Source organism: Psammomys obesus, unplaced genomic scaffold (assembly GCF_907164565.1).
Source record: "Psammomys obesus unplaced genomic scaffold, mPsaObe1.curated_primary_1811, whole genome shotgun sequence".
NCBI lineage: Eukaryota > Metazoa > Chordata > Mammalia > Rodentia > Muridae > Psammomys > Psammomys obesus.
In genome coordinates, this window is record NW_026591598.1 from 7802523 (window position 1) to 7816101 (window position 13579).

The following is a 13579-nucleotide window of genomic DNA, read 5'->3' on the forward strand; positions in this document are numbered from 1 at the left end:
CCTAATCCCATTTGCACTAAAAGTTGAGAAAGGCTCCTTTGGGACAGGATGAAACTTTGGCACACCAAAAAGCTGGGAGATGTTATTTCCTTGTCCAAAACAGGCTCATCTCTCTGGATAAAAACCATCTTTCTCCAGACTTAAAAGTCAGAGAGGGTGCTGGAGAGATGCCTCAGAGATTAAGAGCACTGTCTGCTCCTCCAGAGGCCCTGAGTTCAATTCCCAGCAACCACATAATGGCTCATTAACCATCTACAGTGAGATATGGTCCCTCTTCTGGCATGCAGACAATAATAAATAAATCTTAAAAAAAAAAAAATCAGAGAGTTTGTGTTTGTGTGCACATACATAATGCTTTATTTTGTTTTTGTGCACATACATATGTGTTTTATTTTGTTTGCAGTCCTGGGGATTGAGTCCAGAAACCCCTGTCTCTGTACCACAGCCCTAGCTCTCTTCCTTTTCCTTTTGAGAGGTCTCATTAAATTGCCCAGGCTGGCCTTGAATTCACCACGGAGCTCAGACAAGCTTTAAATGTGATTCTCCCAAGTAGCCAAAGTTACAAGTCTACACACCAGGTTTTTTATAGAATTCATTATACAATTTTTTACAGAAGGGGAGATGTTCCCTAACCACACTCCGGAGCTCTGGGCTTTCTTGTAACTGCTGCGCTTTGGTATCTCCCCCTATTAGTAAACAGTGTTGTTCAGTTGATGGGGCGGGCAGAATACACATTTGCTGGAATTTATTTAACCGACATTATTGTTGGATATTTAAGGTCTTTATCTTTCAGTGCTGAGCTTTGGGGATGTTTCAAGAAGGCATCTTTGTTAGAAAATCGTTACATATTCCCTGGTTATGTCCTTTGAATTCCTGGAAGTGGAATTACGGGCCCAAAGGGTACGTGAAACATTATTGCCAATTTGTTTTCTAAGAGTGATTTTACCCACTCACACTCCCACAGGCAATTTGACAGGGCTCAGTCTCCGGAGTCATTAACTGTCAAACGCCAAACTAGAACTCCGCTCCCGCACCGGGCTTCCTTCTCGTTTTCCCGCCCACTCCGCACACCAGCCGGCAGCCGCACGCGCTCTCCGCCCCGCTCTTCCCAGGCGGACCCGCCTCTTCCTCGCTCCCCATTCTGTCCAATAAGAAACGAGAATCCCTCAGTCTCCTCGTGTGATTGGTCCCTGAGAGTGGCCGTCAGGTTCGGGGGCGGGCGGAGAGGGCTGACGGACGCGCCGAGCGACCAGTGGCGATCCGGGAGTAGGCTGTGCGCCGGCCTGGAAGCGCCAGACTCCTAAGGCGTGCGGGCGGCTGGCAGAGCGAGGCATTGGCGGACATGGCTCCCAACGCGCTGGCTCCCGAGCCGGAGTGTCGGAAGGGCATCCGGGCGGTGCTGCTGGGGCCGCCCGGGGCTGGCAAGGGGACCCAGGTGAGTGTCCGCTCCGCGCCCGGTGGCGGAGCCCGCGGAGCTGCAAGGTCAGCGCGGTCGGAGAGCCGGAAGCTCCTTTCCCGCCCCGAGCTGGGTGGTGAGCCCCGGCCTGCAGGGACCCTTGCGGGGGTCTCAGGCTGTGGCCCGGCGTTTACAGGAGGTTCCCAGTCGGAGGCTGGTGTGGGTTTATGGGGGAACCCAGGCTAAGGGGTCGTGTTAGGGGATCCAGGGGCTGTTAGCTGAAAACTGTGACAGGCAGGGCGATCCCCCGGATCACGGACCTGAGTGGGAGAAAGCTTTGTGGCCAAAACGCCCTCCTTCCGAGTTGGTGATGGATTTCCCCTAATCGGGGATAACTTCTAGGCACAAATGGGGTAGAACTTTTTATTTGTAATGGTTAATGATTAGGGGGTAAGAAGCCTCCAACACGTGGGGCCGAGAGGGAGCTGGCATATGCTGAGCGAGGCGTCCTGCCAAGAGTTGAGGCTTGATCCGTATGAGCCAGCAGTGGTGGGGGCCGGGGTGGGAGAAAACCCTTCCAGTTCATCCGAAAGCTGGAACCATGGGGGTTGTGAGTGGGACGAGAAATGCTTATGGAGCAGCAAAAGATGACTCTGATGATTTTAGGTGGGCGATCTTGGGACGTTCACATGGAGGGCCAAACGGCTAGGAAAAGGGCTTAGGAGTCCAGTGGCGCTCCGTAGTGAAACCGGCTTCACGGAACCTTGTGCCTCCAGAGGATTGGAGTTGCCTTCTGCCCCACTGCGGGGCCTCACTTGGCATCTGGGTCATAGATCAGGGATGGGATTTATGATCTCGCTTAGGATTTACAAGTTGGGTTAGTGATCCCACTTAGGATTTAGAAGCTCAAAGGTTGGGTTATTGGATGTCACTTTCTTGCCAAGTTGTTTGGCATCACCAACCCGCCCCTCACCCCTACCTCCCCGCCTAGGCCTTGGGACCTCGCTGATCAATGGGCTCTAAAAAGGGAATTCTTTCAAGGTTGGGTTCCCAAGCAAATGGGCACTGTTCACCTCACTCTTCCTAGCACTACTGAGTTTATTGTTATTTTTTAAAGATTACCTCTTTCTCTAACACACACACATTGTGAGAGAGGGCGTGTGTGTGTGTGTGTGTGTGTGTGTAGAAACATGCATGCCGAGGTGCATACGTGAAGTTCAGAGGACAGCTTGCTAGAGTCGTGTTTTGTGGGGTTTTTGTTTGTTTTTTTCCTAAAGGGATCCAGTTCAGTTTATCAGACTTGATGGCAAACTACTTTACCTACTGAGCCGTGTCACATTTGCCAAGTTCCAGAAGTTTTAGCAAACAGATCATCAGCATCTTACTCCTGGTTGGGACACCCCCCCCCCCCACACACACACACTTGATTAATAGGAGCGACACAGATTAATGGGGGTGGCAGGAGGTCTTGAAGTCTTAGTTCATTTCCTCTGGCTTTACCTCTGCCTTTGGGCTGTAGGTCCCAAAGGACCACTGTACCCTCTCTCTCTCTGTAAACTTAGGGGTTCTTTTGAGGTTCCACCACCACCTATATGCAGTGATGCTGACGTGTCTTCAGTTCTGTTGCTGTTATTAGGTAATGGACAGTCTATGTTTAATCTTGGATGTGGACAGCTCCTACCGGGAGTTACAGAGTATAGGCAGGATCGCTCACATGTGACTCTTTTTTTTTTTTTAAAGTTTATGTTGAAGTTGACCTTTCACTAGGGAAATGGAGAGCTCATCCAGAGCTGTATAACTTCCTAGCGCCCGTGTTTTCACCTGGACAATGAAAAGCTTACAAGGATATTGGAATATTACGGTCTTCAGATCAGGACCCATATGGCTGATGGTATGGCACATAACAGCTATACAGTGAATGCTGACCACTCGGCAGCACATCTCTCTGCCCCCAGCTCTGGTGTAGCTCAGTGCTGAGCTGATTTATTCAGATGTGGAAGGACATTGCGTGATGAGTTTATTGCAGAAGGCTCAGGAGTGGTGGGAGTTGGTCCAGGAAGGCTTTGTGAAATGATTAGAGGTTTGGCTTGAGAGATGAGTGTGACAGCTCATGCCCTTCTGTAGACCCAGAGACTAAGGCCAAGTTTGAAGACAGTGTGGCCACATGGTGAGGCCCTGTGTCTGAAAACAACACCAGCAAACTAAGAACTGAGACTTGAGAAAACACAGAGCAATTACTTGCCCTCTGTCTGCCTCCCCCTCCATATCAGGAGCCATAAAGGTACTGGTGGTTGTAGCTTCGTAGAATTGAACAAAAGTTCAAACAAAGACTTGAGAGTGGCAGCCTGGAGGGATATTCAGCCTGAAGACACACCTCACACACCCAAATGTCTTACCGGAAGTTTTAAATGCATAAAAGGGCGCAGGTACAAGCTTGTAACCTCAGCTCCTAGGAAGGCCGAAACAGGAGATTGACAATTCAAGTCCCCTGTGGGGTAAGCCCAAGATCAGCCTCGTTACCACACTAAGACCTTGCTTCAGAATAGCAGGGCTGGCAATCTGTGCGCTGGCAGTTCACTTACCCAGCTTGTTTGCATCCTCAGCACCACAGGAAGCAAAAGAGCGATGTAATGGGCCCTGTAACCGTCAGCCTTCCCATCCATCTCCCTATAAATTATGCCAAAGCAACCCCAGGCACCATAACATTTTTACAATATATAGTGCCTCTAAAACAAGTTCTTAAAAAAAAAAAAAAATATTCATCGTGTGTGAGAGGGTGTGTGCTTGCCTGAGTGCACACGTGGAAGTCAGAGAACGTTCAGTCCTTTCTCCTTCCACCACGTGGGTCCCTCGAGTCGAACTCAAGACATCGGTGGGTACTTTTACCTGCTGAGCTAGCGTAACGTTTCCATCCCTTCCATCTCCTGCAGGTATTTTGTTGCATTCAGTTTATCAGCTTCTGTTTCTTGGCCTGGCTGCCAGGTGCTGCCATGCTCTGTCCTTCACTCAGACATTTCCAGTGTTTGTGTCTGCTGCTGCCCAATGCCTAAGACCAGTAATTAATTATGGGTAGCAAAACGGTAGTGTTTTGATTACATGACTTGTTTCGTTCCTCGGCTGAAACATCTCCCTTCTTCTGTCCTCCCTATACCCTCGGTTTTTCAGCGACCGGGTCTCAGCAGGTAGCCTAGGCTGGCCCGGAACCTGCAGTGCCCCTTCCTCGGATTCTAAGCACGCACCACAGCCTGTGCTTAGCTTGTGTGTCTGTAGAGAGAAACTTTCCATCCCCTGTTTGTTTACCCAGTGGCTTATAAAGTCCACCTAAATGCCGGATTTGTTCCCCGATTTGTCAGCCTTCCAAGTAATGAGTTGGCTGCGGAATGTTTTCAGTTGTGAAATTCAAAAGAACAAGAAATCACTACTGTCAGCAGTGGGCCTCCATTGCAGGATGGCAGGATTCGCTTGCAGCCGAGTGCTCTTTCTGCTTTGACTGCATAGACTGCGTGGCCTTCATTAGCAGCTGCTGGCGCTCCTGACCTGTTCGTGCCTAGGGCCTGCTTAGTGATGTTCCAGTTTTCCTCCCACCACTCCTCTTGTACCTGTATAATTCCATATTACATGACTCATGTCAGCATGGCTAAAGAAATGTGTTCTTTAAAATTTTTCTGGGCTGAGTTACAACTCAGTGGGCACCCATAATTTTTATTTATTTATCTTAAGGGAGACTTTCTCACTGGCCTGACGCTCCTCCTATGTGTGTAGGTCAGACTAGCTGGCCGGTGGGTCCCAGGGACCTGTCTGTCTCTGCCACCCAGGTGCTGAGATTACAAACGCATAGCACCTCACCCAGCTTGTATGTGGGTTCTGGAGCTCAGGTCTTTGGGCTCACTGAGCCAGTGCTTTTCCAGCCGAGCGATATCTCCAGCCCCACCCCACTTGTACAACAGCGAGTACCTTAGACAGGATCCCGGCCAGACCCAAGTTTCACTGTCTAGGGGAGTGCACGCATATACGGCCTGGGTGGGTGGGTGTGTTCTCCCACAAGACCAGTAGGAAGCAAGGCACGGTCTTGCACCTGGCTGTTGGTGTGCCCTCTCCACGCAGCCATAGAGTCACCCGGAAGGGCGTGTGAGCAGCCCACCGCTGTGGGTAGCAGTTGAACACTTGAGTTACCAGAGTGGCCTTTCTCTCTGTCGGTGCGACCCTGGCTTCTATGATTGCTCAAGTTAATTTTAATAAGCACGGGGTCGATTGGCAGAAAGCTCTGTTCCCTGGCGTGTGTCCACAGTGCAGCCGGCTTTCCACTGTCAGCAGTTGCTGGCCCTAATTTTTACGGGGTGCAGTCTCTAACGCCTTCTCGCCAGGTTCCATTTCCCAATCAAGTGATTTGCTCACCTTAGTGGAATCAGTCTGTGAATCACAAACCAGAATTTCCTGCGTCAAGCCCCATCAATTGTTTCGTCCTGTGCACCCAAGAGAAGACCCAATGAACTTGTTTAAACAGGGATCTTAGCTTCGAGATTTCTAAAACAGCTGAGCACCTGTGACTACAGAACCGATATTGCAGGCCCCAAGACCGTTTTCCATTTAAAGCCGCCTGACCCTGAGTGCTCGAGTGTTTAATGTCCTTGTGGAGAAAGCTAAATGTGTGTGGGGATAGGGACCTCGTGTGTGCCTTGCTGCTGAGATACATCTACCCAGCACCACCTGGGAGCTTTGGGAGCTGTGTCCCCCGTTCCTTCGGGGTTTTTGTTTTGGTTTTGCTTGTTTACCTCCAAGGTTTGTGGAAGAGCCATGAGCAAATATTTCCTTTTCGTTTAAATAAACTGAACTGGGGCAGAGGTTGCTGCGACGGCTCACAGCGGATCTTTGCTGGCGCTTTGCATGCGCCAGTTCTGTATTGGATGCTGATGGGCTCCATGATGTGGAGAGGATTAGTACCCTCTTCATTTTACTTAGAGATTTAAAACCTAGAAAGGAGAAGAAGCTCCTCAAGGGACTGAGGTAGTGCGCAGCTTGGCTTGAGCCCACCAGCTGGACAGGCACCTCTAAAATCCCAACCACTCAGGAGGCAGGGGAATGAGGTCATGAGGCCAGCCTGAGCTGCCTGGTAGAACCTCGTTACAAAACAACCTAGAAGCCCTCCTAAAACTGACCTACAGGTGATTACTGTGCACATGCTCAGCCTGCCCATCTCATGTCCACATCACAGCCACTTTCTGAGTGGACTGTTCTTCGTGTTGAACACATGTGGAAGCTGTTCTGCAGCTTTGAGAAGTGAGTGATTTAGCCAAGGTACTGCAGCAGTTCTGCCTTCCCTGCCCCAGCTGCCAGGCCTAGTGGCCACACACTCACCCTGTCTGTGGCAGATACTCACCCACGCCATAGTCCATCTGCTTTATAAAATGAGCTAAGTGTCACAGCAGCTATGTGAAGTATTGCATGGCTGCTGTGTTCTCCATTATAACCAGGAACATGGCCTTGTGTTTCAGTGGGGTAGTGGCAATTGCTAGTATTTATGATGGCTTCCTGTGTGCTAAGTATTCCAAGTACTTTGTATGCATTATCATGTAATCATATAATTCTTACAATAACCCTGTCATTGCTTTCCATTAGAATGTAAGGTAAGATGCTCTTATTCCTGTCAGCAGCAAGAAAGTAGGCATTTGACTAAGTTCACATAGCCAGTAAGTGCAGGGCCTACAGTGTTAACTCTTTCTTGGTTTTTGTCTTTGGCTCCACAGGCACCCAAATTGGCTGAAAACTTCTGTGTCTGTCATTTGGCTACTGGGGACATGCTGAGAGCCATGGTAGCTTCAGGTTCAGAGCTGGGGAAGAAGCTGAAGGCGACAATGGATGCTGGAAAACTGGTAGGTTTGTCATACCTGTGAGGCATATACCTGCGTCCAGAACGGTGGCTCCCAGCTACTTGTGGCTTCTTGGTTTGACTTCCTTAAACATTTGCATCCTTACTGGTAGTAGACACACTTGAAGTCTTCACCAGCCAGCGCAGGCATAGAACATTCCCACCATCGTAGACAGTCTTCTGAGACAGCCCTGTGGGAGGTGTTTCTAACAGACTGGCAGGTAATAGGAACTTTGAGCAGAGCCTAGTGTTTGCCGTATTCTGGATTTATAATGGATGGTTCAAAATTTATTTGCACAGTTTTGTTATTTTGTGTGTATGACAAGCACTTTTCCCATAAAACCATCTTGCCAGTCCTGTTCACAGTATTCTATTTTCTTTAATTAAAATATAGTTACAAGAGCTGGAGAGATGGCTCAGTGGGTAGGGGCACTGGCTGCTCTTTCAGAGGACCTGGGTTTGATTCCCAGCAACCACATAGCAGCTCACGACTGTATGTAACTCCAGTTCTAGGAGATCCTGTGCCCTCTTCTGGCTTCAGCAGACACCAGGCATACGCATAGTGCACATACATCCATATAAATAATAAATTTAAAAGTTAAGCATGTCTGTGGGTGTGTGTTTACCAGACAGACATGGTGGAACACACCTTTAATCTCATCACTGGGAAGCAGGCAGGTCTCTGAACTTGTTCAGCCAGGGCTAAGACCGTCTCTCTCTCTCTCTCTCTCTCTCTCTCTCTCTCTCTATATATATATATATATATATAATATATATGTATGTATGTATATATACATATATATATAATTTATTTGAGTATGTATGTATATATATGTACATACACATATATACAATTACATCATTTCCCTCTTTCCTTTCTTTAGCCCCTCCCATATGGTCATAATATTGGTTTTGTTGTTGTTGTTGTTGTTGTTGTTTTGCTTTTTCAAGACTGGCCTCAAACTCACAGAGATGTGCCTACTTCTGCCTCCCTTGTGCTGGGATGTGCCATAACACCCATTGTTCACAATATTCTTGAAGATACTTTGTACTAATGCTTTTTATAAAACACCCAAAACGAATATAACAAAGTGAAACTGCTATTTTGTGGACAAGACTCCCGGATATATGCAAATGCAAACTCAGGAGACCACAGAAATATTTTAAAGCTCTTCTGTGGCTCACTGCTCTGTGTTTCTAGCGAGGGAGTTACTTGGCAGTTGTGGAAAAGTGATCCTGTGTAATACGCCAGTTGGCCTGATTGACAGATACAGTGGATTGACTAAATGTTTGTTTAGGGCCAGAGCTTGCGGCTGACACTTATTCTGGAACCTGACCTCTGCTGACACTTGCAGGATTTTGTTCTGAACGCAGTAGGCGAGTACTGCACCACTTAGCACACTGCGGTCCCTCCGATGCTTTGCTCTTGTTTTTCATTTTTAAAATTGTACCCTGTTAGTGTGTGCATTCATCTGAAGGTGAGGACAGCCATGAGAAGTCGGTTCTCTCCTTCCACCTTGTGTTTCCTGAATTCAAGCTCAGGTTTTCAGGCTTTGGTAGCAAGCTACTACCACTGAGCTGTCTCATGGCCCTATTTTTAATTTTGAAACAAGATTTGTCGCGTAGTTTTGGTTGGCTCAGCACTTGCTATATGTCGAGATTGCAGGCATGGACCACCAGACCTGGTTTCTCTGATCCCCTGCTTCTGATGCTTGGCTGAAATCTGAACTTTGTTTTTATCCCCGAATTACCTCCTATTAGGCCTGGAGATTCTAGAGCAGTATTGAGTGGTACCACAACCTGTCTGTGCACACACTGCTTTCTTACTTTCCTTTCAGATCAGTAAGGCCATGGATCAAGCCAGAAAGATAGATAATTTGGACTTTGGGTTTGTGCAGAAAATTTCACGTGAGAGGAAATTGGGATGTGGCCATGAAGTTGCTTATCTCCAAGCCTCCATCAGTTTCAGGGTGTTACACTTTGTCCCTAACTTCATAGCTGGTCCTGAAGATAAAAGGTTTAACTGCCAAGATCGGTCTTTACTCTAATACAGATGGGAGCTTTTCTCTCTCTAAAGGCTGTGGGGGGGGGTGTCAGTGACGGTGAGTTTTCTTTTAATGCTGTGAGAGGTTTCTAGTGGGACTTTGGAGAGCCTTAGACTATGCTGGGGTGGCTTTTCAGTTCCTTGTTTGTGATCCAGTACTGCCAGCTCAGTGCAGTTCTTCCCCATGTCTTAGCCCAATAAGCAAGCCTGCATCTCAGTCATGGTAGTGTTATTCTAACGAACTGTAAATCAGGCATCATTGGTACTTTCCTACATCCTAGTCAAGCTACCATTCTGTCCTGGTTGTCAGGTGATGGCAACTTGTAGCTGATAGTTAAACAGCTACTGGAAGAAGACATCCATAGGGCCTGAGGTGTGGCACTCAGGCTCTGATCTCTCTTCCCTTACCCACTTCATTGAACACATTAGAGTTACAAAGAGAGACATGTCTGGCCACTACAGAATTATGGGAATGAGTGTTGCAGACGGAGCCTATACTGGTCAGCTTTGCATTACTGCAATAAATACCTAACAGAAACCAGTTAAAGAGGAAATACTGAGCCAGGTGGTAGTGGCGCATGCCTGTAATCCCAGCATTCAGGAGGCAGAGGCAGTCGGATCTCTGAGTTCAAGGCCAGCCTGTTTTACAGAGTGAGTTACAGGACAGCCAGGGCTACAGAGAAAAACCCTGTTTTGAAAAAACAAAAAAAAAAAAGAGAAGGAAGGAAGGAAGGAAAGTTAGTTAGGTTGCTTGGTGCGGTATTTCTGGGCCTCTACTGAACTGTTGTATAGACGTGTAGAGCAAAGCTGTGCCCCTTAGAGAGAGAGAGAGAATGAGCAAAAGTGCATGCTTACTCAAGCAAGGTGGCCCAACAGTAAAAGTGTGTTCTCAAGCCCGATGACCTGGGTTCAGTCTGCTGAGCACATGTAAAGGTGAAAGTGGCTCCATGCACATTCGGTGGTTCGTGGGCCCTCCCTACCCATCCTACATACGTAGTAACAAAGCTTAGAGATACAGTTTTGGAGATCAAGCCTTCAACACTAAAGGGGAAACATTTAAGGTCCAGATCTCAATGGAGGTCTCCCACATGTGCTCTGATTTTGCTTCTGTGGGTCAAGTTGACAGGTCTGAACCCAAGGCTCTTCTCTTCCAGGTGAGTGATGAGATGGTTGTGGAGCTCATTGAGAAGAACTTGGAGACTCCTTCATGCAAAAACGGCTTTCTTCTAGACGGCTTCCCTCGGACTGTGAGGCAGGCTGAGATGGTAGGCAGTGTCCATGCCCTGTTGCAGGAGGGCAAGTGCTGGCCCTTTCTAGACTCACCCTGAAGGAGACGGGTCTCAGGGTTAGGGTCACACGCTCTCTTACAGCTCGATGACCTCATGGAGAAGAGGAAAGAGAAGCTTGATTCAGTGATCGAGTTCAGCATCCCAGACTCCCTGCTGATCCGGAGGATCACTGGAAGGTAAGTGTCCATGGAGATCCCTTCGTGCTTCCCAGAGCTTTGTGGGGCAGGAGCTTGGTGCCATTTCAACAGGTTTCCATCTTGTGCATCAGTATGTACTAGTGTGGTAACCTGGGCCAGGGCATGGAGAGAAGAGCGAGGGATTCCGGGTCAGACATCTGTGTCTAGGCATGTTTCTTTTATTAATTCTTTGTGAATTTCATACATTTTGATCATATATGTCCCCCATTCCTCCCAGATTTAACCTTCTAGCCCTGTGAGCAAACTTTCCCCTTTTAATAATGCCCCACCAAGTCCGGTTTGTGCAGCTCATGTACTTGGGGGTGTGGTGTCGTCCAGTGAAGCATGGTCAACCCACCAGGGGCCATACCCTTAAAGAAAACTGCCTTCCCTGTTCCTCAGTTAGGCTTAGGGGCTCATGAGCCCTCCCACTCCAAGCTAGAATGTTGACTAGTTGATCTTGTACAGGTCTTCTGCAGTGAGTTCATGAGCACAGTGGTCCTTACTGTGCCCAGAAAATACTATTTGCTCCTGTCCTCACCGACCTCTGGACTTACAGACAGTTGTGAGCTGCCACGTGGGTGCTGGGAATCAGTTGGATCCTCTTGAAGAGCAGCCAGTACTCTTAACCACTGAGCCATTTCTCCAGCCCTCCCCTCCCTTTTTCTTTGCTTTCTATTTTGTTTTGTTTAATGTTCGCACAGCCTGCTTGCCTAGTGCCAGTGGAGGTCAGAAGAGGGCATCAGGTTCCCCTGGACTGCAGTTATAAACGTTTGTGAGCCACTTTGTGGGTGCTGGGAATTGTACTGTAACTGTACATCTTGTGCTCTTAACCACTGGGCCATCTCTTCAGCACCCCCTAACCCCATCTTTTAACGAAGTAAATTTTGTTCAAAGCTTGTTTCTCTTATTTCCGTAAAATAGTGTCAAACACAGAAATGCTTCTGAACAAGTTTGTTGAGACATCGTGCACTTTTCCAGGCTGTGGTTTCTCTACCCTGTTTCTCTGCCTCTGCTTCCTGTCTGCCAGCACTAAGAGCACCTTTATGCTTTTTCTATTGTGTCATGGAGGGAGGGAGAGAAAAGGGGAGAGATTATTGGTGAGCATAATTAAGGGTGCTACAGCACAGCTGGAGCTCTCAAGAGTACGGCCTGCCACTTGTCCGGGGTCCAGTCATCAGAGATGGCCTGCTTCTCAGTTAGCGTACCTTCAGATTGATTTGAATTAATTTAGTAAAGTCCCACATTGAGATGTGTATCTTTTGGTGGCAAGGGAACTTGAACTTGGCCCTGTCCAGGGCCTCAATCATAGGTTCCTTATTCTGCATCCAAGCTCAGATGTTCTTGATGACCTGACCAGTATGAATCCTGGGGCTCCTCAAAGTTACCCCACATACCTGTTTAGAGCCTAGATTGGGGACCTCATGAGACCAAAGGCATAAATACTGCTCCCAAATTGTAAATGGCCCTCCGGACACCCATTAACAACAAGCTTAGCACACCATTGGAGGCTGATCAGAGAACCTCCTGTATGCAATTGTCTAGAAGGAATGTGCCTTTTTCTTTTTTTCTTTTTTTTTAATCTTTGTCATTTTAATGACCCTCTGGATGGTAGTAAACCTGCTGTCTTAGACATTCACGGTCATTAATTTGGATTGTGGTACTTCCCAGCATTCCATAAATCACTCTTTAGGTGATGTCCCTTCTTAATATACAGTTGTATTGCTTCTAATTGATGCTGCCACCATTGAAAGGGTATGTAAATTTTATATTAGGAAGCAAATGTCTTGTCTCGTTAGAGTATTACTTAGATTTCCTAATGAGGTTGAACTTTTTTGTTCATGTTTCTATAATGCATACCTTCAAGGAGAGACCCAGATGGGATTACATAACAGTGTGAGATGTGTTACCCTGAAAGGCTGTGGGGGGTACAGTTAAACCTACTTTATGTTCATTTTCTTTTCAAATTTCCATTATCTGTGTTTCCAGCTATTTCATAGGCTTCTGCACAACAGAGACTTGCGTTTCTTTACATTCCCATTGGACATGAAGTAGACAGAATTGATGTTGATGTAGACCAAGAAACAGTATGGTCAACAGTAAGGGACATCCCTAGCCTTGGTGTCTGTGAGGTACAAAGCATCAATAACAGATCCAGTGACACTGGAGGCCTTTAACTGGATGAGTTCCTGGGTACCTGCCCTTACATCAGCCGTACCCCAGGGCTGAAGACCGTGACAAGCTCTAGGAGAATAGTACAATAACGTCTACTTCTGCTCTCTGGCCACTTGGTGCAGTGGGAAGAGAGCCTGGGGACAGGTGGAGAAGGCTGCCTAGGAGAAGTATGTGTTAACTAACCCTGAATGAGGGTGGTTTCAGGGTCGCTTTTCCACCCTGGAGTGGAAGTGGGAATGAGGACCAGTTGGGGCTGGGCTCGGGCTGGAGCCTGTGGTAGACTTGTTGAGCCAGGTAGGAAGTGTGCTTGGGAAGCTGGAGGGGCAGCATGGATGAAGTTGGGAAGAAAGGATGGGTTCGGCGGAGAGAGTGGGCCTCACAAAGTAATAACAGAAAGTCATTAGAGCTGAGGACAGAGCTGAGAAGTCATCACATGATGTGGAGCCACGTGGTATTAGGGCAGAAACAGCATCCTAAATCCTAAAAACACTACCTCAGTGCTGACTGTAAACGGGGGGGGGGGGGGGGGGGGGGGCCCGCGGGGGGGGGGGGGGGGGTGGGGGGGGGGGGAGGGGAAGGTCGTGGATGTGGGGGGGGGGGGGGGGGGGGGGGGAGTAGAGGGGCGAGCGGGGA

At 48.1% G+C, this 13579-nt stretch overlaps 1 protein-coding gene across 2 annotated transcripts in view; it reads left to right on the forward strand.

Moving 5' to 3' along the window:
- Positions 1–1267: 1267 nt before the first annotated feature.
- Ak2 (adenylate kinase 2) overlaps positions 1268–13579 on the forward strand; it is a 21754-nt gene continuing 9442 nt past the window's right edge. Inside the window, exons 1-4 of one of the 2 annotated variants that reach the window (XM_055611056.1) lie at positions 1268–1435; positions 7141–7266; positions 10461–10571; positions 10677–10771. In XM_055611056.1, the coding sequence (XP_055467031.1) occupies positions 1343–1435; positions 7141–7266; positions 10461–10571; positions 10677–10771 (425 nt within the window). In that variant the 5' untranslated portion in view covers positions 1268–1342. The remainder of the gene's footprint in view (positions 1436–7140; positions 7267–10460; positions 10572–10676; positions 10772–13579) is intronic. The other variant, XM_055611057.1, reaches the window with a different exon arrangement.